This window comes from Oncorhynchus nerka, linkage group LG4 (assembly GCF_034236695.1).
Source record: "Oncorhynchus nerka isolate Pitt River linkage group LG4, Oner_Uvic_2.0, whole genome shotgun sequence".
Lineage (NCBI taxonomy): Eukaryota > Metazoa > Chordata > Actinopteri > Salmoniformes > Salmonidae > Oncorhynchus > Oncorhynchus nerka.
Window position 1 is genome coordinate 56,545,485 of NC_088399.1, and position 25,606 is coordinate 56,571,090.

At 47.7% G+C, this 25,606-nt stretch overlaps 2 protein-coding genes across 4 annotated transcripts in view; one reads left to right on the forward strand and one right to left on the reverse strand.

The window, feature by feature from the left end:
- Positions 1-6,618, forward strand: part of LOC115128231 (dolichyl-diphosphooligosaccharide--protein glycosyltransferase subunit STT3B) — a 90,115-nt gene extending 83,497 nt beyond the window's left edge. For 2 of the 3 annotated variants that reach the window (XM_029657905.2, XM_065017669.1), the window contains 6 exons: positions 198-385; positions 2,771-2,942; positions 3,273-3,446; positions 3,850-3,963; positions 4,564-4,770; positions 5,030-6,618. In XM_029657905.2, coding sequence (XP_029513765.1) covers positions 198-385; positions 2,771-2,942; positions 3,273-3,446; positions 3,850-3,963; positions 4,564-4,770; positions 5,030-5,104 — 930 coding nt within the window. In that variant the 3' untranslated portion in view covers positions 5,105-6,618. Of the gene's footprint in view, positions 1-197; positions 386-2,770; positions 2,943-3,272; positions 3,447-3,849; positions 3,964-4,563; positions 4,771-4,877; positions 4,904-5,029 lie in introns of all 3 variants that reach the window. The other variant, XM_029657906.2, reaches the window with a different exon arrangement.
- A 341-nt stretch (positions 6,619-6,959) lies between these two features.
- LOC115128233 (oxysterol-binding protein-related protein 10-like) overlaps positions 6,960-25,606 on the reverse strand; it is a 150,899-nt gene continuing 132,252 nt past the window's right edge. Inside the window, exons 8-13 of the mRNA XM_029657907.2 lie at positions 25,503-25,606; positions 24,676-25,171; positions 11,753-11,939; positions 10,831-11,013; positions 10,486-10,639; positions 6,960-8,406 (exon numbers count right to left, since the gene is read on the reverse strand). The exon at positions 25,503-25,606 is cut by the window's right edge and continues 46 nt beyond it. Of these exons, the coding sequence (XP_029513767.2) occupies positions 8,362-8,406; positions 10,486-10,639; positions 10,831-11,013; positions 11,753-11,939; positions 24,676-25,171; positions 25,503-25,606 (1,169 nt within the window). The 3' untranslated portion in view covers positions 6,960-8,361. The remainder of the gene's footprint in view (positions 8,407-10,485; positions 10,640-10,830; positions 11,014-11,752; positions 11,940-24,675; positions 25,172-25,502) is intronic.

Below are 25,606 nucleotides of genomic sequence, written 5' to 3' on the forward strand. Positions count from 1 at the left end.
ATTGAATGAGTTCTGGCTCGTGGGTGGCCCAACGCCTTATTATTACACTTTATGTTGGCGTTTCCTTTATTTTGGCGGTTAGCTGTATTCAACCCATAGACATATTCCTGTAAGGAGTTACAAAATAATTTGACTCTGTATCTCTGATACCGTCTGTTTAGTGGGCCAGTTTGATGTGTGTTGGTCTCCCTCTGCAGGCAGGAAAGGTGCGTAAGCATGTGTCTGAGCAGGAGAAGGCAGAGGAGGGGCTGGGCCCCAACATCAAGAGTATAGTGACCATGCTGATGTTGATGCTGCTCATGATGTTCGCAGTCCACTGCACATGGGTCACCAGCAACGCCTACTCCAGTCCTAGTGTGGTGCTGGCCTCCTACAACAACGATGGGTAAGGACAAATAATAATATTTAGAAGACACTGTTAGCCAAAGCATCTTGTAGTCCGTCGTGCGTGCATACATTTTTACATATGGATGGCCCCAGCGGGAATTGAACCCATGACCTTTGGCGTCGCAAGCACCATGCTCTACCGATTTGAGCTACACCGTACAGTCGTATGAAAAAGTTTGGGCACCCCTCTGAGGCTGCAATAATTTACTCTGTCGTCACAGAAAATTATCAGTGGCATGCCATTCATTTTCTAATAAAAGCTGAGTACTGGGGTATTGGCCAGACAAAGATCTTGTGTGTAGCAATATTAAGTTGTATGAAATTAAATCAGAAGTGAAAAATAGGCTCTGCGAAAATGTGGGCACCCTTGTCATTCTGTTGATTTGAATACCTGTAACTACTTGATTGATTGGAACACACAATTGGTTTGGTGAGCTCATTAAGCCTTGAACTTCATAGACAAGTGCATCCAATCATGAGAAAAGGTATTTAAGGTGGCCAGTTGCAAGTTGTTGTTCTCTTTGACTCTCTTCTGAAGAGTGGCAACATGGGGGCCTCAAAACAAAGATTGTTCAACATTATGGTTTAGAGGAAGGCTACAAAAAGCTATCACAGAGATTTAAGCTGTCAGTGTCCACTGTGAGGAACATAGTGAGGAAATGGAAGACCACAGGCACAGTTCTTGTTAAGGCCAGAAGTGGCAGGCCAAGTAAAATATCGGAGAGGCGAAGGATGGTGAGAGCGGTCAAAAACAGCCCACAGACCACCTCCAAAGACCTACAACATCATCTTGCTGCGGATGGTGTCACTGTGCATCGTTCAACAATTCAGCGCACTTTGCACAAGGAGAAGCTGTATGGGAGAATGATGCGGAAGAAGCCTTTTCTGCACACATGCCACAAACAGTCGCTTGAGTATGCAAATGCACATCTGGACAAGCCAGCTTCATTTTGGAATAAGGTGCTGTGGAAACAAAGATTGAGTTATTTGGTCATAATAAGGGATGTTATGCATGGCGGCAAAAGAACACATCGTTCCAAGAAAAACACTTGCAATTTGGTGGGGGTTCCATCATGCTGTGTGGCCAGTGCCGGTACTGGGAATCTTGTTAAAGTTGAGGGTCGCATAGATTCCACTCAATATCAGCAGATTCTTGGGAATAATGTTGAAGAATCGGTCACAAAGTTGAGGCTGGATATGTCAACAAGACAACGACCCAAAACACTGCTCAAAATCTACCCGGGCACTTATGCAGAGGAACAAGTACAATGTTCTGGAATGGCCATCCCAGTCCCCAGACCTTAATATCATTGAGAATCTGTGGGATCATTTGAAGCGGGCTGTCCATGCTTGGTAACCGTCAAACCTAACTGAACTGGAGATGTTTTGTAAGGAGGAATGGTCCAAAATACCTTCATCCAGAATCCAGACACTCAGAGGCTGTGGGAAGCAGCTAGAGGCTGTTATTTTAGCAAAAGGAGGCTCTACTAATTATTGATGTGATTTTTCTATTGGGGTGCCCAAATTTATGCACCGGTCTAATTTTGTTTTGATGCATATTGCACATTTTCTGTTAATCCAATAAACCTCATTTCACTACTGAAATATTACTGTTTCCATCAGTTATTTGATAGATCAAAATACCCAATTATTTATAGATGGTAATCATGGAAATTGTCAGGGGTGCCCAAACTTTTTCATACGACTGTATCTATCGTCATATTCACTACATGATCAAAAGTATGTGGACACTTGCTAGTGTCAGCTCTGGCAGGGCAGAAATTTGACGAACTGATTTGTTTGGAAAGGTGGCATCCTATGACGATGCCACGTTGAAAGACACTGAGCTCATCAGTAAGGCAGTTATACTGCCAATGTATGTCGATTGCATGGCTGTGTGCAATCGCCTATCAGCAACGTCTGTGGCTGAAATAGCCAAATCCACACACTATTTTATATATAGTGTGTGTTCACACGCGCACATACAATTACACACACTCTCATAAAAGGGCTTGTTCATATTTCATCAGAAAGTTGTGATGTTGATGAGCTCAGTGTTAACCTGGTTATTGTAGTATTATTGTATCTCGTGTCCAATGAGTCTTAATATTGCTATTCAATAGTTTTCCATGTACTGACCTTTCAATGCGAGGATGACGTGCGCTGCTTATTTTCCAGTTCGACATTTAGAACTATGGTAAACTAGAACGTCAAACTATTCGACTCCAACTCCTCGCACATATATTTGTGTGGTTACAATATTGGTTCGTCATTGCCGTGACTCGACATCCCTGTCTCACAGGATCCCATAATAATAAGTTACCAAACATGTGGTTGCCTGGCTGTCATTCCCGTAACTCCTCAACTCCGTCACTCCCCATAGGACGAGGAACATCCTGGATGACTTCAGGGAGGCCTACTATTGGCTGAGGCAGAACACAGACGAGCACGCGAGGGTTATGTCTTGGTGGGATTATGGCTACCAGATAGCAGGCATGGCTAATCGAACCACCCTAGTGGACAACAACACATGGAATAACAGTCATATAGCACTGGTGAGTCACACACCATCAAAAGGGGGGATTGGGGATTTCAACTCAACTCAGACCTCATGCTCCAAAGTGAAGTAGACACGTTTCTTGACTTTAACTTGCATCAATGAATTCACTTGTAGGAGCTGCAATAATGTGTGTGGGATTCTTCTTGCTCTTATGACTTGATTGATTTTCACAGGGCCAGCACAACTTTGAGAAGCGAGTATTGCCTATTTTTGGAGTCTTTATACCGCCCTCTCCTTTTCCCACCACGTCTCATCTTTATCTGCCTCTTCTTTCCTCTGCTATTTCACTCTCCTCTGCTCAAACTCCCTCGTCTTCCCTCTGTAGGTGGGGAAAGCCATGTCGTCCAATGAGAGTGCAGCGTACGAGATCATGAGGAGTCTGGACGTGGACTACGTGCTGATCATCTTCGGGGGCGTGATTGGTTACTCAGGCGACGACATCAACAAGTTCCTGTGGATGGTCAGGATAGCGGAGGGAGAGCATCCCAAGGACATTCGGGTGAGTGCCTGGTTTCTTGAGACCTAGTTGGGTTCATCGACGCCTCCCAATTCAGAAGGACCTTCATTCATTCTTCTATTTAATACTTGTTGTTCTGCTGATGAACCTGGGTCAACACAGCCATCCAGTAATCTATCAGTCGAGGCAAACCCAAGGACATTGCTGTTCCTAGCTGTTTATTTTCTTCACTGACATATCCAGTGCAGATTTGTAAAAAGAAAATGTGCATGTTATTTTGAATATCAAAGCCATGAACCAAACAATTGGTGGCTGTAAGACTACATCATATCGTAGGTGGCGAGTTGGCAGAGTTATTTCAGTTTCTCCTATTTGATGTGTCCTTGAAGAAATTTGGTCCAAACCCTCGTCTCTCTTTCTTCCCTCATGCCCATGTGCCCTTCAGGAGAGTGACTACTTCACCCCTCAGGGAGAGTTCCGCGTGGACAAGGCCGGCTCGCCCGTCCTGCTCAACTGCCTCATGTACAAGATGTCCTACTACCGCTTCGGCGAGATGCAGGTGAGCGGTGGTGAAGTACTTGAAGCAACAGCAGACTACAGTAAGCACTGAGTGACGGGCAACAGAGCGGCCTATGGACGTGCTGACAAGCCTGAGGGAAGGATGAAGGTGGGAGGGGAAGTGCTCAGAAATGCTCTGGCAGGTACAGGCGAGATATGAGAGCGAAGAGCTGCCAGGTACTTATAGTGCGCTGCGTGTTGCCTGGCCAGCTGCTCAGTGAAGGATCAGTGGGCTGTTTCAGTAGGGTCCACAGACATGCAGCCAGGCAAAGCTGTCTCCTTGCTGTCTTAACTCATAAAGGAGATGGACAGACAGGTTAAGAGAACGATAAAGGCAAGGGAACAGAGATTGGTTTTGTGGAAGGGACGAGGACAAAAGCGACCAGGAGGTGGGAGAGACGGGTAAGCTGTAGAGGGGGGGGGATAGGTGAAGTGATGTACAGATTTAAAAGAGCAGGGAAAGAGCCTAAAACTGAAATTAAGATGAAAAATGCAACACTTGTGTGAACTGTCAACCACCATACTCACTTTAGCTCAGCTCAGTCACTAGCCGCCCTCGCCAACAACTTCAACCCCACCTACTGCTGTCCTTATCTCTCAGCTGGACTTCCGGACACCGCCTGGGTTCGACCGCACCCGCAACGCCGAGATCGGCAACAAAGACATCAAGTTCAAGCACCTTGAGGAGGCGTTCACCTCGGAGCACTGGCTGGTGCGGATCTACAAGGTGAAGAAGCTGGAGAACAGGGAGCCGCTGGAGCACAAGCTCCGCAGCATCGTGCCCAGGCAGAAGTACACCTCCAAAAAGGTACAAGGCTTCCATGTCTCTCAGCATTCAATGTGCTAATGAATGTTAGACATTATATGATACTGGTGTAGTGAGTTTACATATGATTATTTCTTCTCAAATTTTAGCCACCAAAAGGAAATGTTCATAAAATGTGAGCCAACTCACTTTTATTTCCTACAGTTAAATGTGTGTGTGCGCTCACATTCTGATTTGTAGATGTATAGGAAAGAATTGCCGATTGAAAAGTGGTTTGTAAACCAAGTTTGTTTCATTATAGACTTCTAAGAGGAAGCGAGGACACATCAGGAATAAGCTGGTCCTGAAGAAAGGCAAGAAACTAAACAAGAAATAATGAAGACTGACAACATAGAAAACATACAAAAAAATGCAACTAGCAAAGAACTCTACCAATGAAGAAGAACAACGGCCATTGTCTGGAATGTTAGCCCTTAGCCTCGAGGGCTAGTCCTCTGAGCGCAGCATCCTGTGTGTTGGGGAGGGTGAAGTGTCATATCTGGCTAGCCCCAGAACTTTTGTCCGTTTTAGCCAGAGGACTTTTTGTCTTGCTCGTTCTTTCTTATTTGTACTTGAATGTGTGGCAAGGCACAGAGCTGCTGAAACCGGGGTGAGCGTAAATGTTGTGGTACATTAAACTTATTTCTAGAGGGGGACAAAATAAAGAGAAAGGAAACTGAGGCTGGGAGCAATTGCACCAAAGAGCCCTTGATCTTGCTCCTTGGCACATGTCAATGTGTTGCCGTTGAGAGTGAGGAACCATTGGAACTGAGGACATGTTCCTGACGCTTGTACAGACAACGAATAGTATGCGGTAAGGAACAATTCCATTGTCTATAGGCACAGCTGATCTGTAACTTTTTTTTTAAATCATTTTTTGTTTGGCTCTAATTTGTTGTTACTGAGACAATTCTTTCGAAAATAAAAGGCCTAATATGTAAATATATTATGTAAAGAAAATGTCAAAGGGTTATAATATATTGGATTATTGTGGTGATTTAAATACGCAGATTTCTCTTTACTTTGTCGTGATGTTTTTAATGGCAGCGTGAATGCAATAATTGTCATTAGGAGGGACTTGAGATTTTGTTTGAAAAGAATGTGAATTTAACTTTCCCCCTGAAATTGCTTAGATTGTATATTCTGCTGCTAGGTTTAAAAAAAAAAAGAAGCAATTCTATGTGAAATGTAGTGATTATTAATTAGGCCTCCAACCTGCAGGGGGGCGCGTTCTAGTCCGGTCTGTGAGCCTAGTGCCTCATTGCTGGTCTCTTCATCACCACATGTCATTTTTGCCGGTCCACAGACACACATGTTAATGCTGCTGAGTAGATGCGTAGTTAAGAGCAGGAAAACTAAGGTGTTGAATCTCAAGATGGCTGCCAGTGAGTGGACAGAGGGGTGCACCCCCTGGCATTGTACTGGGCCTGTTGTGAATTATAAATCTGTGTTGAACATGTGTGTGCATGCGGTCTACAGATCATAGGAATACTTTTTTCTTTACACACAAGTTATATAAAATTGCTTTGTTCTGTCCCCTCACAAAATGGCATATCGACCTTGCTCAAACACACACTTGAGGAACTCGTGTTTCTTTTTGTCAATCTTTGGGGACTAAGCCTTAATGTGATATAGAAAGTGTACAGGTTTGTTTTTTGTTGGATGGTGGACTTTCTCCTCTTGGTTCTCCAACTTTCAGCAGTGCAGCGCCTCTTCCTCTTCCTCACCACTACATTGATTTTATTTCACGACCCCTGGTCCCCCTCAACTTCCAAGTTAGATTTTTTTACATTGTTGTTCAGTCATGTTTAAATGTAGACTAAATAAAAGGTTCAAGTTTGTAAGAAGTGATTTGTGTGTACTATCAATTTATCAGTGTAAGGTGTTTGCCTGAAGAAGTGTCTTTGGAATATCTTCTAGGTTTGCAGGCAGGGTGTTTTTTACTAAGTTGCTTCAGTCAATTCCAGGAATGGACATGTGGGACTGGGGAATACAAGGCTGCTTTTTAGGTGCAAAACAATATAATTACATTCTAAAAAAAACAGATTCCATGATACCTTTTTCCTATAAAAGTTAGACTTTGGTATATAAACTGAGGTTTCAGAGAATTACAAAAATGTACCACAAGATGGCAGCACTGGCCTTAATTCCAGCTGTTCTACATTTTCCACAACGACAACAGACAGGCACAGTGATTGCCAGGGCACATTTATTAGAACAAAACAATTATGCCCCCATTCCTACCTTCAACCTATGTAATAACAAATGGGGTGTTGCATATGTTTTTTTAATCCAAGTGAATGAGGAGTTTGGTTCAAGCTCTTGGGTACATCACAGTGCTCTACAAAACCCAAATACAGTCAGAATATCTCAATTTGACACATATGGTGAATAAAATGCCATCTTTGTGGACAAATCTTTCCAAATAACCCACAATGTGTATCTGCACGTCTTGATTACTGAGTGCTGGAGACTCGGTAATCAAATGCATGCATCTGCATATTGCCAGATGTCAAGGTCACTAATTCAAGAACACACATGAGTGCTACAAGAAACTGGACAGCTTTGTGACAGCTAATTTTCTTCACTGCAAGATGATCCTGCCATTAGTATAGGTACTACAATGTAACGCAGCAAGCCCCTCAGTCTAACCATGGATCACTTTTCTAAGAACAAAAAGGTGGCGCAAATGATTTTCCATTAGATGTTTGGCTAAATAAAGGCAATCCGATATATTTACGTTTACCCAAATACTATAATGGCTATGTATAACCCAAAACATCCCCTTTACCACCACCACAGTACCTCATATCCTGATTGACATGTGGAGAGACGGTGCCCCTCTGAGAATGGGGTTGTGGCTCACTGAGATATTAGCATGAGTCGTGAGCTGGGTACAGATCCAGCTTAATTATGTGATATCAATGCTAAGGACACGTCCCTGGAAGGAGGAAACCCCTCTGGGGAAGATGGGATCCAATGGAGTGTTGACTGTGTAAAGTAAAAGGGTGATGGGAAATCTGTAGTGCATGGAAGAACAGAGGCAAAGAGTCATTTCAGGAATGGTCAAAGGTCTGGATGGGGTAAGGATGGATAGAATAGCAACTGAAAGTGATAAGAGACTGCTCCTAGTCAACAGCATTTGTCGGGAACTAATGTAACAAAAACATACCTCCAAGCATATTTGCCACCAACACTTGTATGCCGTCTTCCTCCTACCACTGCATTCTGATGCTGCGTGACAAATAAAGGCGTTTGAACCGAAAAGGATCATGTGTGTGTCAACACAACTGGAAAGAAATACCAGTGGCAAATCATGTCATACCGTGCATTTGCAAAAGGCCCTGGCAAAGTAAGAAATTGAAATTCTCTACCTCGAATACTATAAAAAGCTACATCGGTCTCTCCCACCCTCGTAGTTCAAGTGGAAACCACTTGATTCCCATGAGTGGGACCTTTGTCCATGTCATTAAGAGTCAGTATCTCTGGTCCCAATGGAGAGCGAGTGGCAGTTCCATCCTTATCCTGGCCTGGCCCCTCATTTAGGGGGAGAGAGGCTCTCTTAGTGTCCATTAGAGCAGTCTGGTTCTTGTGTCAGTTAGATTTCCACAGAGGATTGTGGTAGATCCAATCTTCTCCCTAAAGGCAAGAACAAAGACACAAAACCAGATGAGCATCGGTGGTTAAATTGAGCCGGATTCACCTGGAGCCGGTCTCCTGCACCTTGGGACAAAGCACCCTTAGTGGAGGTACCAACTAGAGGTCGACCAATTAATCGGAATGGCCGATTTAATTAGGGACGATTTCAAGTTTTCATAACAATCGGAAATCTGTATTTTTGGACACCGATTTGGCCCCCCCAAAATGTTACAGCTTAAATAAAGATTAAATTAACTAGGCAAGTCAGTGAAGAAAACATTCTTATTTTCAATGACTGCCTCGTTCAGCGGTAGAACGACAGATTTTTACCTTGTCAGCTCAGGAGATTCAATCTTGCAACCTTACATTTAACTAGTCCAAAGCTCTAACCACCTGATTACATTGCACTCCACGAGGAGACTGCCTGTTACGCGAATGCAGTAAGCCAAGGTAAGTTGCTAGCTAGCATTAAACTTATCTTATAAAAATCAATCAATCAATCATAATCACTCGTTAACTACACATGGTTGATGATATTACTAGTTTATCTAGCGTGTCCTGCGTTGCATATAATTGATGTGGTGCGTATCGTTGCTCCAATGTGTACCTAACCATAAACATCAATGCCTTTCTTAACATCAATACACAGAAGTATATATTTTTAAACCTGCATATTTAGCTAAAAGAAATCCAGGCTAGCAGGCAATATTAACCAGGTGAAATTGTGTCACTTCTCTTGCGTTCATTGCACGCAGAGTCAGTGTATATGCAACAGTTTGGGCTGCCTAATTTGCCAGAATTTTACGAAATGATGACTTAACATTGAAGGTTGTGCAATGTAACAGGAATATTTAGACTGATGGATGCCACCCGTTAGATAAAATACGGAATGGTTCCGTATTTCACTGAAAGAATAAACGTCTTGTTTTCGAGATGATAGTTTCCAGATTCGACCATATTAATGACCAAAGGCTCGTATTTCTGCGTATTATTATATTATAATTAAGTCTATGATTTGATAGAGCAGTCTGACTGAGCGATGGTAGGCACCAGCAGGCTCATAAGCATTCATTCAAACAGCACTTTCGTGCGTTTTGACAGCAGCTCTTCGCAATGCTTCAAGCCCATCAACTCCCAAGATTAGGCTGATGTAACCAATGTGAAATGGCTAGCTAGTTAGTGGCGTGCACTAATAGCGTTCCAAACGTCACTCGCTCTGAGATTTGGAGTAGTTATTCCCCTTGCTTAGCAAGGGCCGCGGCTTTTGTGGAGCGATGGGTAACGCTGCTTCGGGGGTGGCTGTTGTCGATGCGTTCCTGGTTCGAGGCGAGGAGAGGGACGGAAGCTATACTGTTACACTGGCAATACTAAAGTGCCTACAAGAACATCCAATAGTCAAAGGTATATGAAATACAAATGGTATAGAGAGAAATAGTCCTATAATAACTACAACCTAAAACTTCTTACCTGGGAATATTGAAGACTCATGTTAAAAGGAACCACCAGCTTTCATATGTTCTCATGTTCTGAGAAAGGAACTTAAACGTTAGCTTTCTTACATGGCACATATTGCACTTTTACTTTCTTCTCCAACACTGTTTTTGCATTATTTAAACCAAATTGAACATGTTTCATTATTTATTTGAGGCTAAATTGATTTTATTGATGTATTATATTACGTTAAAATAAGTGTTCATTCAGTATTGCTGTAATTGTCATTATTACAAATAAATAAATACAAAAATTGGCCGATTAATCGGTATCGGCTTTTTTTGGGGGGGTCCTCCAATAATCGGTATAAAAATCATAATCGGTCGACCTCTAGTACCAACAACCGGATGTATCCAGTTTTCAGGGACACAGCTAATTCAACCTAGCTTCCTCTGAAAACCATGTGGAAACGCCGCTCTTTAACTCCAGCTATGTTAGGTTAAGTCAAAGGGAGAGCCAGGTGGAGCCGAGCTCCAGCACCTCATGGGTTCAACGAGGAAAGTTTTGGGACAGCGTTGAACATAATAGCCCCAGCTCAAACCCTGGTTTTATATTGAACCCTGGCTCAACTCCCTCCTGTAGCCGTACCTTTTTACTGAAATATTTGGGTGTCCAGGGCGAGTTGACTGCAGCTCTCTGCCTCTCCTCCCCTCTCTGCCTCTCCTCCAGACGCCGCTTTTGTTCCGTGGCCTCGTCAATGTTCCCCTCCTTCAGTGACTTGGTGACATGCTGCCATAACCGCCTACACAAACACATAAAGAAAATGTATTTAACAAACCCACCACGCACCTGACAAGATAGCTATTGTTCTGTATACGCCAAGTCCAGGGAGTCCCTCCTCGTTTCAGTCCTGCTTACTTCCGTTTGGTGTGTAATGAATACCACCCCTGGTCCATTACGGGACCAAAAGTACAGCACCTTGGACAATCTTACCTGGACTCGTTCCGTCCCTGCTTCTCCACAGGCCGGAGCTTCTTCTTGACGATTGGCAGTTTGGCTGTGTCAATCACTTTGGTCTCCCCGCTGCTATAGGTGAACTCCAGGGTTCCATTCCACTCCCCCTGGGCTTTGCACACAATGGTATTGGTCGGGTTGTGTTTGACCTCTGCGGTCACCCTGAGAGGAACACATAGCAGGTATGTTCAGAAGATGTACTTCGTGGCCGCCCATCATTGCTCAACATTACTCTTATGATACATTGTACAGCCATAGCAATATCGAGACTATGAGGTTAAAGTGCAGACTGTCAGCTTTAATTTGAGGGTATTTTCATACGTAATTGGGTGAACCGTTTAGAAATTACAGCACTTTTTGTACATAGTCCCCCCATTTCCCCCCCAAAAATTCACTTATACAAGTATATGTCCCATATTCCTAGCACGCAATGACTACATCAAACTTGTGACTCTACAAACTTGTTGGATGCATTTGTTTTGGTTGTGTTTCAGATGACCTTTTGCCCAATAGAAATGAATGGTGCATTTGAGCCACTTAGAGGCATAAATATCAAACATATTCTATTCTTATTTACACTAACTTTCTCACTCATCACGATTCATTCATGATTATCCATAATCACGGTAGTATCCCCATTAATATAGTAGAAGTGTTTAAAAACATATTCTATTCTTAATTACAAGAAAAGTACAGCAAAATGACTATCTATTATTTACCATTTAGTTATATTGGGCACAAATAACATTTGAAATTATGACGTTCAAATCATTTCAATACAGCGCATTCAAATACTATCTCAATTCAATGGGCTTTATTGGCATGGGAAACATACAGTATGTTTACATTGCCAAAGCAATCGCTCGCTCGCTCGCTCTCACACACACACACACAGACCCACCTGTGTACCTTCCCTCCATAGAAAGGCTTGGTGTGGAATGTGACGGTGGCAGAGTATCCACTCTTGGCACAGTTGATGGTGACTTTGCCACCCAGCTCCACCCATGGCACGGTGAGGATGGAGCGGGCGTAGGCACAGGGCAGAGTGAACACATACTCCTCGTCATGCTCCAGGAGGCATAAGGTCCCTGGGGAGCAGAGGGGGAAATATCAAATCACATTTTTGTCACATGCTGCCCGAATACGATTACCGTGAAATTCTTACTTACAAGTCCTTAAAACCAGTTATGCATTAGGGGGCGCTATTAAAATTTTGGGATGAAAAACGTTCTCGTTTTGAACAAGATATTTTGTCACGAAAAGATGCTTGACTATGCATATAATTGACAGCTTTGGAAAGAAAACACTGACGTTTCCAAAACTGCAAATATATTGTCTGTGAGTGCCACAGAACTGATGCTACAGGCGAAACCCAGATAAAAATCCAACCAGGAAGTGCCGCATTTTTTGAAACCGCCTCATGCCAATGACTCCTTATATGGCTGTGAATGAGCTACGAATGAACTTACGTTTTCCACGTATTCCCCAAGGTGTCTACAGCATTGTGACGTCTTTTTACGCATTTCCATTGAAGAATAGCCGTAAGGGACCATATATAGCGGTGGTCACATGGTGTCTCCCGCAGAAAATCTTGCGTAAAATAGTGAGGTAGCCATTTTTTCAATCGCTTCTTATGAGAAACCAATTGCCTCGACGGATATATTATCGAATAGATATGTTAAAAACACCTTGAGGATGGATCCTAAACAACGTTTGCCTTGTTTCTGTCGATATTATGGAGTTAATTTTGAAAAAAGTTCGGCGTTGTAGTGGTAGCATTTTCCGGTCTATTTCTCAGCCAAGCATGATGAACAAACGGGAGCTATTTTGCCAACAAAAATAATATTTTTGGAAAAAAGGAACATTTGCTATTTAACTGGGAGTCTCCTGAGTGAAAGTATCCGAAGTTCTTCAAAGGTAAATGATTTAATTTGGTTGCTTTTCTTATTTTCGTGAAAATGTTGCCTGCTGCCAGCAGAGCTAGCATAGCATTATGCCATGATAAACTTACACAAATGCTTGTCTAGCGTTGGCTGTAACGCATATTTTGAAAATCTGAGATGACAGTGTTGTTAACAAAAGACTAAGCTTGTGTTTGAATATATTTATTTCATTTCATTTGCGATTTTCATGAATAGGAAAAGTTACTAGGGGTATTTATGTCCGCTGCGTTATGCTAATTCGTTTGAGGCTATGATTACGATCCCGGATCCGGGATTGCTTGTCGCAAGAGGTTTTAACCAACAATGCAGTTCAAGAAATAGAGAAACAGAGCAGTTTCTGCTCCTCTGTGGGTTGACCTATTGCTTTCATGTCTTACTCATGAAACCAATCATCTTCCACTACAAAAATAACCTGTGGGGGTTATCACGTAAAACCCTATAGTGAACCATAGGGAAGCATAGTGAACCACAGTGAAGCATAGTGAACCATAGGGAAACACAATGAACCATAGGGAAACACAGTGAACCATAGGGAAACACAGTGAACCATAGGGAAACACAGTGAACCATAGGGAAACACAGTGAACCATAGGGAAACACAGTGAACCATAGGGAAGCACAGTGAACCATAGGGAAACACAGTGAACCATAGGGAAGCACAGTGAACCATAGGGAAACACAGTGAACCAGTAAAACACAGTGAACCATAGTGAAACACAGTGAACCATAGTGAAACACAGTGAACCATAGTGAAACACAGTGAACCATAGGGAAGCACAGTGAACCATAGTGAAACACAGTGAACCATAGTGAAACACAGTGAACCATAGGGATGCTAACCCCGGTGTCCTGACTCTCTGTGGTCACAAAAGATCCCATGGTACTTATCATAAGAGTAGAGGTGTTAACCCTGGTGTCCTGACTACATTCTTAATCTGACCCTCATACCATCACAGTCACCTAATCATCCCCAGCTTACAATTGGCTCATTCATCCCCCTCCTCTCCCTTGTAACTATTCCCCAGGTCGTTGCTGTAAATGACACTGTGTTCTCAGCCGACTTACAAATTGGTGCATTCACCTTATGACATCCAGTGGAACAGTAGTGCATCTAAATCTTTTAAGGGGGGGGGGGGTGATAGGGGTAACTTTATCCTATCCTAGGTATTCCTTAAAGAGGTGGGGTTTCAGGTGTCTCCGGAAGGTGGTGATTGACTCCGCTGTCCTGGCGTCGTGAGGGAGTTTGTTCCACCATTGGGGGGCCAGAGCAGCGAACAGTTTTGACTGGGCTGAGCGGGAACTGTACTTCCTCAGTGGTAGGGAGGCGAGCAGGCCAGAGGTGGATGAACGCAGTGCCCTTGTTTGGGTGTAGGGCCTGATCACAGAGCCTGGAGGTACTGAGGTGCCGTTCCCCTCACAGCTCCGTAGGCAAGCACCATGGTCTTGTAGCGGATGCGAGCTTCAACTGGAAGCCAGTGGAGAGAGCGGAGGAGCGGGGTGACGTGAGAGAACTTGGGAAGGTTGAACACCAGACGGGCTGCGGCGTTCTGGATGAGTTGTAGGGGTTTAATGGCACAGGCAGGGAGCCCAGCCAACAGCGAGTTGCAGTAATCCAGACGGGAGATGACAAGTGCCTGGATTAGGACCTGCGCCGCTTCCTGTGTGAGGCAGGGTCGTACTCTGCGGATGTTGTAGAGCATGAACCTACAGGAACGGGCCACCGCCTTGATGTTAGTTGAGAACGACAGGGTGTTGTCCAGGATCACGCCAAGGTTCTTAGCGCTCTGGGAGGAGGACACAATGGAGTTGTCAACCGTGATGGCGAGATCATGGAACGGGCAGTCCTTCCCCGGGAGGAAGAGCAGCTCCGTCTTGCCGAGGTTCAGCTTGAGGTGGTGATCCGTCATCCACACTGATATGTCTGCCAGACATGCAGAGATGCGATTCGCCACCTGGTCATCAGAAGGGGAAAGGAGAAGATTAATTGTGTGTCGTCTGCATAGCAATGATAGGAGAGACCATGTGAGGTTATGACAGAGCCAAGTGACTTGGTGTATAGCGAGAATAGGAGATGGCCTAGAACAGAGCCCTGGGGGACACCAGTGGTGAGAGCACGTGGTGTGGAGACGGATTCTCGCCACGCCACCTGGTAGGAGCGACCTGTCAGGTAGGACGCAATCCAAGCGTGGGCCGCGCCGGAGATGCCCAACTCGGAGAGGGTGGAGAGTAGGATCTGATGGTTCACAGTATCGAAGGCAGCCGATAGGTCTAGAAGGATGAGAGCAGAGGAGAGAGAGTTAGCTTTAGCAGTGCGGAGCGCCTCCGTGATACAGAGAAGAGCAGTCTCAGTTGAATGACTAGTCTTGAAACCTGACTGATTTGGATCAAGAAGGTCATTCTGAGAGAGATAGCGGGAGAGCTGGCCAAGGACGGCACGTTCAAGAGTTTTGGAGAGAAAAGAAAGAAGGGATACTGGTCTGTAGTTGTTGACATCGGAGGGATCGAGTGTAGGTTTTTTCAGAAGGGGTGCAACTCTCGCTCTCTTGAAGACGGAAGGGACGTAGCCAGCGGTCAGGGATGAGTTGATGAGCGAGGTGAGGTAAGGGAGAAGGTCTCCGGAAATGGTCTGGAGAAGAGAGGAGGGGATAGGGTCAAGCGGGCAGGTTGTTGGGCGGCCGGCCGTCACAAGACGCGAGATTTCATCTGGAGAGAGAGGGGAGAAAGAGGTCAGAGCACAGGGTAGGGCAGTGTGAGCAGAACCAGCGGTGTCGTTTGACTTAGCAAACGAGGATCGGATGTCGTCGACCTTCTTTTCAAAATGGTTGACGAAGTCATCTGCAGAGAGGGAGGAGGGGGGGGAGGGGGAGGAGGATTCAGGAGGGAGGAGAAGGTTGCAAAGAGCTTCCTAGGGTTAGAGGCAGATGCTTGGAATTTAGAGTGGTAGAAAGTGGCTTTAGCAGCAGAGAGAGAAGAGGAAAATGTAGAGAGGAGGGAGTGAAAGGATGTCAGGTCCGCAGGGAGGCGAGTTTTCCTCCATTTCCGCTCGGCTGCCCGGAGCCCTGTTCTGTGAGCTCGCAATGAGTCGTCGAGCCACGGAGCGGGAGGGGAGGACCGAGCCGGCCTGGAGGATAGGGGACATAGAGAGTCAAAGGATGCAGAAAGGGAGGAGAGGAGGGTTGAGGAGGCAGAATCAGGAGATAGGTTGGAGAAGGTTTGAGCAGAGGGAAGAGATGATAGGATGGAAGAGGAGAGAGTAGCGGGGGAGAGAGAGCGAAGGTTGGGACGGCGCGATACCATCCGAGTAGGGGCAGTGTGGGAAGTGTTGGATGAGAGCGAGAGGGAAAAGGATACAAGGTAGTGGTCGGAGACTTGGAGGGGAGTTGCAATGAGGTTAGTGGAAGAACAGCATCTAGTAAAGATGAGGTCGAGCGTATTTCCTGCCTTGTGAGTAGGGGGGGAAAGTGAGAGAGTGAGGTCAAAAGAGGAGAGGAGTGGAAAGAAGGAGGCAGAGAGGAATGAGTCAAAGGTAGACGTGGGGAGGTTAAAGTCGCCCAGAACTGTGAGAGGTGAGCCGTCCTCAGGAAAGGAGCTTATCAAGGCATCAAGCTCATTGATGAACTCTCCGAGGGAACCTGGAGGGCGATAAATGATAAGGATGTTAAGCTTGAAAGGGCTGGTAACTGTGACAGCATGGAATTCAAAGGAGGCGATAGACAGATGGGTAAGGGGAGAAAGAGAGAATGACCACTTGGGAGAGATGAGGATCCCGGTGCCACCACCCCGCTGACCAGAAGCTCTCGGGGTGTGCGAGAACACGTGGGCAGACGAAGAGAGAGCAGTAGGAGTAGCAGTGTTGTCTGTGGTGATCCATGTTTCTGTCAGTGCCAAGAAGTCGAGGGACTGGAGGGAGGCATAGGCTGAGATGAACTCTGCCTTGTTGGCCGCAGATCGGCAGTTCCAGAGGCTACCGGAGACCTGGAACTCCACGTGGGTCGTGCGCGCTGGGTCCACCAGATTAGGGTGGCCGCGGCCACGCGGTGTGAGGCGTTTGTATGGTCTGTGCAGAGAGGAGAGAACAGGGATAGACAGACACAACTAAATGCAATCTATTAACTTCCAAAAATGTAAGTTGGTATATGGTATATCTAGCTGTCCGATAACACATTCTGATGGAATTGCTTGCCCTTGCACTTTATAAAAACCCAGAGTGCATTGCGTGAATGTTGGAAAAAGATCTGGGTTCCTTTCTAAACAGAGCAATGTAAATGCAAAGAGGAACTCGGGACCACAAAATAGGTGAAGTGAACTGTCAAAAAGAGTTGAGTCCTCATTCAAAGGCAAGGGAAGTGTGAACACAACGACAACTTCTTTATTTTACCACCAGAGTTCACTTTAACGAGGAATGAGATCTGTATGTGAAAACACGCTAATTAAGTCAGGAGAGAAATCATGTGGAAGTTCATCACATGACTGGGCTGGCATATACTCGTTTGGCTATATTTCAAGTGGGAAACATTTCCTTCACAATCGAGCCCTCTCCTCGACCCTTTGGTCTTACCTTGTCCAACTCTTCATACTGTGTATGCAAAGTGCTGTACTATATATCCAATGTCACTGAATGAATACAGTCTTTGGTCGAGAGCATAAAGGCATAACAATCTAGCATTTATACTACTGCCAGTAGACACAATTGATCCTGTTTTTAGCTAAACCCCCACATTGACCCACCGTGCTCTCCATGACAACCCGCCGTGCTCTCCATGACAACCCGCCGTGCTCTCCATGACAACCCGCCGTGCTCTCCATGACAACCCGCCGTGCTCTCCATGACAACCCGCCGTGCTCTCCATGACAACCCGCCGTGCTCTCCATGACAACCCGCCGTGCTCTCCATGACAACCCGCCGTGCTGTCCATGACAACCCGCCGTGCTCTCCATGACAACCCACCGTGCTTGTCCATGACAACCCGCCGTGCTCTCCATGACAACCCGCCGTGCTGTCCATGACAACCCGCCGTGCTCTCCATGACAACCCACCGTGCTCTCCATGACAACCCACCGTGCTGTACATGACAACCCGCCGTGCTCTCCATGACAACCCACCGTGCTCTCCATGACAACCCACCGTGCTCTCCATGACAACCCACCGTGCTGTCCATGACAACCCGCCGTGCTCTCCATGACAACCCGCCGTGCTCTCCATGACAACCCGCCGTGCTCTCCATGACAACCCGCCGTGCTCTCCATGACAACCCGCCGTGCTCTCCATGACAACCCGCCGTGCTCTCCATGACAACCCGCCGTGCTCTCCATGACAACCCGCCGTGCTGTCCATGACAACCCGCCGTGCTCTCCATGACAACCCGCCGTGCTTGTCCATGACAACCCGCCGTGCTCTCCATGACAACCCGCCGTGCTGTCCATGACAACCCGCCGTGCTGTCCATGACAACCCGCCGTGCTCTCCATGACAACCCACCGTGCTGTACATGACAACCCGCCGTGCTCTCCATGACAACCCACCGTGCTCTCCATGACAACCCACCGTGCTCTCCATGACAACCCACCGTGCTCTCCATGACAACCCACCGTGCTGTCCATGACAACCCGCCGTGCTCTCCATGACAACCCACCGTGCTCTCCATGACAACCCACCGTGCTCTCCATGACAACCCACCGTGCTCTCCATGACAACCCACCGTGCTCTCCATGACAACCCACCGTGCTGTACATGACAACCCACCGTGCTCTCCATGACAACCCACCGTGCTCTCCATGACAACCCGCCCGTGCTCTCCATGACAACCCGCCGTGCTCTCCATGACAACCCGCCGTGCTCTCCATGACAACCCGCCGTGCTCTCCATGACAACCCACCGTGCTCTCCATGACAACCCACCGTGCTCTCCATGACAACCCACCGTGCTCTCCATGACAACCCACCGTGCTCTCCATGACAACCCACCGTGCTGTACATGACAACCCACCGTGCTCTCCATGACAACCCACCGTGCTCTCCATGACAACCCGCCGTGCTCTCCATGACAACCCGCCGTGCTCTCCATGACAACCCGCCGTGCTCTCCATGACAACCCGCCGTGCTCTCCATGACAACCCGCCGTGCTGTCCATGACAACCCGCCGTGCTCTCCATGACAACCCGCCGTGCTTGTCCATGACAACCCGCCGTGCTCTCCATGACAACCCGCCGTGCTGTCCATGACAACCCGCCGTGCTCTCCATGACAACCCACCGTGCTCTCCATGACAACCCACCGTGCTCTCCATGACAACCCACCGTGCTCTCCATGACAACCCACCGTGCTCTCCATGACAACCCACCGTGCTCTCCATGACAACCCACCGTGCTGTACATGACAACCCACCGTGCTCTCCATGACAACCCACCGTGCTCTCCATGACAACCCACCGTGCTCTCCATGACAACCCACCGTGCTGTACATGACAACCCACCGTGCTCTCCATGACAACCCACCGTGCTCTCCATGACAACCCACCGTGCTCTCCATGACAACCCGCCGTGCTCTCCATGACAACCCGCCGTGCTCTCCATGACAACCCACCGTGCTCTCCATGACAACCCACCGTGCTCTCCATGACAACCCACCGTGCTCTCCATGACAACCCACCGTGCTCTCCATGACAACCCACCGTGCTCTCCATGACAACCCACCGTGCTGTACATGACAACCCACCGTGCTCTCCATGACAACCCACCGTGCTCTCCATGACAACCCGCCGTGCTCTCCATGACAACCCGCCGTGCTCTCCATGACAACCCGCCGTGCTCTCCATGACAACCCACCGTGCTGTACATGACAACCCACCGTGCTCTCCATGACAACCCACCGTGCTCTCCATGACAACCCACCGTGCTCTCCATGACAACCCACCGTGCTGTACATGACAACCCACCGTGCTCTCCATGACAACCCACCGTGCTCTCCATGACAACCCACCGTGCTCTCCATGACAACCCACCGTGCTCTCCATGACAACCCGCCGTGCTCTCCATGACAACCCGCCGTGCTCTCCATGACAACCCACCGTGCTCTCCATGACAACCCACCGTGCTCTCCATGACAACCCACCGTGCTCTCCATGACAACCCACCGTGCTCTCCATGACAACCCACCGTGCTCTCCATGACAACCCACCGTGCTCTCCATGACAACCCACCGTGCTGTACATGACAACCCACCGTGCTCTCCATGACAACCCACCGTGCTCTCCATGACAACCCACCGTGCTCTCCATGACAACCCGCCGTGCTCTCCATGACAACCCACCGTGCTCTCCATGACAACCCACCGTGCTCTCCATGACAACCCGCCGTGCTGTACATGACAACCCACCATGCTGTACATGACAACCCACCGTGCTCTCCATGACAACCCACCGTGCTCTCCATGACAACCCACCGTGCTCTCCATGACAACCCACCGTGCTGTACATGACAACCCACCGTGCTCTCCATGACAACCCACCGTGCTCTCCATGACAACCCACCGTGCTCTCCATGACAACCCGCCGTGCTCTCCATGACAACCCGCCGTGCTCTCCATGACAACCCACCGTGCTCTCCATGACAACCCACCGTGCTCTCCATGACAACCCACCGTGCTCTCCATGACAACCCACCGTGCTCTCCATGACAACCCACCGTGCTCTCCATGACAACCCACCGTGCTGTACATGACAACCCACCGTGCTCTCCATGACAACCCACCGTGCTCTCCATGACAACCCGCCGTGCTCTCCATGACAACCCACCGTGCTCTCCATGACAACCCACCGTGCTCTCCATGACAACCCACCGTGCTGTACATGACAACCCACCATGCTGTACATGACAACCCACCGTGCTCTCCATGACAACCCACCGTGCTCTCCATGACAACCCACCGTGCTCTCCATGACAACCCACCGTGCTCTCCATGACAACCCACCGTGCTCTCCATGACAACCCACCGTGCTCTCCATGACTACCCGCCGTGCTGTACATGACAACCCACCGTGCTGTACATGACAACCCACCGTGCTCTCCATGACAACCCACCGTGCTCTCCATGACAACCCGCTGTGCTGTACATGACAACCCGCCGTGCTGTACATGACAACCCGCCGTGCTGTCCATGACAACCCGCCGTGCTGTACATGACAACCCGCCGTGCTGTCCATGACAACCCACCGCCACCTCAAATCACAGCAGGAGCAGATTGACACATGCTTACCTCGCCATCAGACATCATCTTAATCAGCACCAATCAATGCAGCACAAAATATCGTCCGCTTAAACAAAAAGTATTATATTTTCATTAGAGGCACAATACTCAAAAGATGCCAAACCACACAGGCCTCTAAATGTGAGAGGGTCACCATTGTGCTTCAAAAGCAATCCCAAAGTGAATGCACAAACCCTGTGGTATGACTAGGCATTGAAAAAAGGTACGCCTGAGACAATTTTCTGGCCGTGGTGAATCAGTATAACATGTATACAGATTCAGTCTATTCTGTTCAAGGGCTTCCTGTATTCTGTGACTCATTCAGAAAGGCCTACATTGTGGCGTCAAGAGGGCAGATAGAGGACTCATGTATTGATTGTCATCAGAGAACTTGCATACCCTTCCATAGGACTATGCACAAGAGTATAGTATAGTACGAGAGTAAAAACTGGCTGCTGTAATCACCATTGTTGAAAGGTTTTAAAAACAATTCTAATTCATGCAACAGTTGGACAATAGATGAAGATACTCCAAACTTTTACAATGAAAAGAATCAATCAGATAATGACTGCATTAAAAGCACATAAAACTTTTTCTTGTCAGGGGCAAATCATTTATGGAGCTCAAGGATTTGTGGGAATTCAGGAATAACAGTTACTGAACAAATCTCACTTTTTTTCCCTCTTAAAGGTATCGGGGATTTTTAAAATATTGTGTTAAAATAAAAAATAATAGTACTCTAATTTGCATAAATACATGGGGTATTGATTTTGCATATATTAACATAAAGGAGTGGAACTGGGCTGCACTCACCTGCTCTGTCTAGGCCTTCCTGCACTCACCTGCTCTGTCTAGGCCTTCCTGCACTCACCTGCTCTGTCTAGGCCTTCCTGAACTCACCTGCTCTGTCTAGGCCTTCCTGCACTCACCTGCTCTGTCTAGGCCTTCCTGCACTCACTTGCTCTGTCTAGGCCTTCCTGCACTCACTTGCTCTGTCTAGGCCTTCCTGTACCTGCTCTGTCTAGGCCTTCCTGTACCTGCTCTGTCTAGGCCTTCCTGTACCTGCTCTGTCTAGGCCTTCCTGCACTCACCTGCTCTGTCTAGGCCTTCCTGCACTCACCTGCTCTGTCTAGGCCTTCCTGCACTCACCTGCTCTGTCTAGGCCTTCCTGCACTCACCTGCTCTGTCTAGGCCTTCCTGCACTCACCTGCTCTGTCTAGGCCTTCCTGAACTCACCTGCTCTGTCTAGGCCTTCCTGCACTCACCTGCTCTGTCTAGGCCTTCCTGAACTCACCTGCTCTGTCTAGGCCTTCCTGCACTCACCTGCTCTGTCTAGGCCTTCCTGCACTCACTTGCTCTGTCTAGGCCTTCCTGTACCTGCTCTGTCTAGGCCTTCCTGTACCTGCTCTGTCTAGGCCTTCCTGCACTCACCTGCTCTGTCTAGGCCTTCCTGCACTCACCTGCCCTGTCTAGGCCTTCCTGTACCTGCTCTGTCTAGGCCTTCCTGTACCTGCTCTGTCTAGGCCTTCCTGTACCTGCTCTGTCTAGGCCTTCCTGTACCTGCTCTGTCTAGGCCTTCCTGTACCTGCTCTGTCTAGGCCATCTTGTACCTGCTCTGTCTAGGCCATCCTGTACCTGCTCTGTCTAGGCCATCCTGTACCTGCTCTGTCTAGGCCATCCTGTACCTGCTCTGTCTATGCCATCCTGTACCTGCTCTGTCTAGGCCTTCCTGCACTCACCTGCTCTGTCTAGGCCTTCCTGTACCTGCTCTGTCTAGACTGCCTCATTCATTACAGTCACGTTCTGTTGCATATTTCAACAAGTGCAGGATACCCTCGGATTGAAAATCAACACGCTTGGCTCTAGATTACTCCTCTCCATACATACTTTACATTGTTTGCGAAATGAGAAATAATATAACTATAATCCGAGTCTTCAGGCCCTACACCCAAACAAGGGCACTGCGTTCATCCACCTCTGGCCTGCTCGCCTCCCTACCACTGAGGAAGTACAGTTCCCGCGCAGCCCAGTCAAAACTGTTCGCTGCTCTGGCCCCCCAATGGTGGAACAAACTCCCTCACGACGCCAGGACAGCGGAGTCAATCACCACCTTCCGGAGACACCTGAAACCCCACCTCTTTCAGGAATACCTAGGATAGGATAAAGTAATCCTTCTCACCCCCCTTAAAAGATTTAGATGCACTATTGTAAAGTGGCTGTTCCAATGGATGTCTTAAGGTGAACGCACCAATTTGTAAGTCGCTCTGGATAAGAGCGTCTGCTAAATGACTTAAATGTAAATGTAAATGTCTTCATTTTCAGAAGTTTTTTTGATTTCAGCGCATCTAATTTGTAAAATAATTAATTTTTTCAATTCCACAAAAAAAAGACCCCCATCAAAATAAAGTCGTCTCTCTTCTCTTTCTTGTGATGTAAGTGTGGAGATGATTTACATTTACATTTAAGTCATTTAGCAGACGCTCTTATCCAGAGCGACTTACAAATTGGTGCTTTCACCTTATGACATCCAGTGGAACAGCCACTTTACAATAGTGCATCTAGGTCTTTTAAGGGGGGGAGAAGGATTACTTTATCCTATCCTAGGTATTCCTTAAAGAGGTGGGGTTTCAGGTGTCTCCGGAAGGTGGTGATTGACTCCGCTGTCCTGGCGTCGTGAGGGAGTTTGTTCCACCATTGGGGGGCCAGAGCAGCGAACAGTTTTGACTGGGCTGAGCGGGAACTGTACTTCCTCAGTGGTAGGGAGGCGAGCAGGCCAGAGGTGGATGAACGCAGTGCCCTTGTTTGGGTGTAGGGCCTGATCAGAGCCTGGAGGTAGTGAGGTGCCGTTCCCCTCACAGCTCCGTAGGCAAGCACCATGGTCTTGTAGCGGATGCGAGCTTCAACTGGAAGCCAGTGGAGAGAGCGGAGGAGCGGGGTGACGTGAGAGAACTTGGGAAGGTTGAACACCAGACGGGCTGCGGCGTTCTGGATGAGTTGTAGGGGTTTAATGGCACAGGCAGGGAGCCCAGCCAACAGCGAGTTGCAGTAATCCAGACGGGAGATGACAAGTGCCTGGATTAGGACCTGCGCCGCTTCCTGTGTGAGGCAGGGTCGTACTCTGCGGATGTTGTAGAGCATGAACCTACAGGAACGGGCCACCGCCTTGATGTTATTTGAGAACGACGATGCGTTTAGTCCCACACTAAGCTTTAGCCTTCTCATAGCTGCAACGGAAAGACAATGTATTCCATTGAGACCATTTCATGGGTGTGTTTGAGAGGTCATTACAAGCATTTCCGTGGTCGGAACATTAATGGGAGGGGGGAGAGGGGGGGGGACAGAGGCACAAGCAAGAGTATGAAAGTAAAGTGAAAGCAATCAAACCAGCGATATTTAAGTGACAAGACTTTTGCACCCCTCAAACACAGGAAATAGATGGCTGAAAAACACAGCTCCTCAGGTGGCAGGAACATGCGCGTTGCCAATGCCATTCAAACTGCCACCAACTGTATCTCCATGTATATTCCAAAACATGAGCATAAGCTTAAGAAAAGTGTATGATTTGAACTCAGTCATGTACTTATGGTGTCAGCTTTTAGCTGAGCCTCAACGAACCCGGAAGCGCATATTTTCACTCACCTTCCCCTATCATGGACACACCAATGGACATGCCCATGAACTTGCTCCTCGTCCACACGTGGGCATTGACACACATCCTCCTCTCTGGGCACTCGCAGTAGAACCCTGAGACAGGCGGGTGGTGGGACACCTGTTCGGCCATGAAGCGAACGCGGTAACACTCGCTCCCCGACGGACCGTCCTGCGGTTGGGTGTTGTTGGGGACCCTGGAGGCTGGTTCCCTGGGGCCCTGAGATCTGAGGGGCCTCACTCTGTCTCGGGGCACCTCCCAGGAACAGTGGAATGTCTCGCCCAGTGCCGGGTTGTAGGGCTTCTTGGCCACAGCTCCTTTGCGGCCCTCGTGGAAGGCGGTAAGGTAGTACTCCACGAAGCGTACGATGCGGTCCTCCGCCGTGGCTCCAGCCGTGATGGACAGGAACATGTCCGGGTGGGCCATGAAGTTAGCGTACATCTCCAGCAGGGAGCGTTTCTCCAGGATGAACGTGGGCAGCACCACCTGGTAAACAGGGCGGGAGGCGACCGTTAAACTACATGAGGGAGACACTTCACTAGTGCTGATAGGGAACGGCACTAGTCATCATTTGAACCAAAAGCTTTTTAAATTGTCCTTCCATGACTGTTTTGATGCCATTGATGATCATATTCAACTGAGCAGGCTAGTGAAATGGACATACCAGTACATAACTGTAATCTGTACTTCCTAAAACAGGAATCAAGACATTCCATTCCTATTCAGTCAGTGAACCAGGAAACATTGTGTTGGCCATACCAGCTCTAACATTCCAAGGAAAAGACATGGAGAGAGAAGAGAGCGTTGGCTGTCTTACCCGGGTGAGGTCCATGCCCAGTTTGAGCTGGGAGAGGAGGTGCAGGATAATGCTTCGCTGGTCGTCCAGCACTCCCAGGTCCTCTTCCTCATTGTCCTCCATGT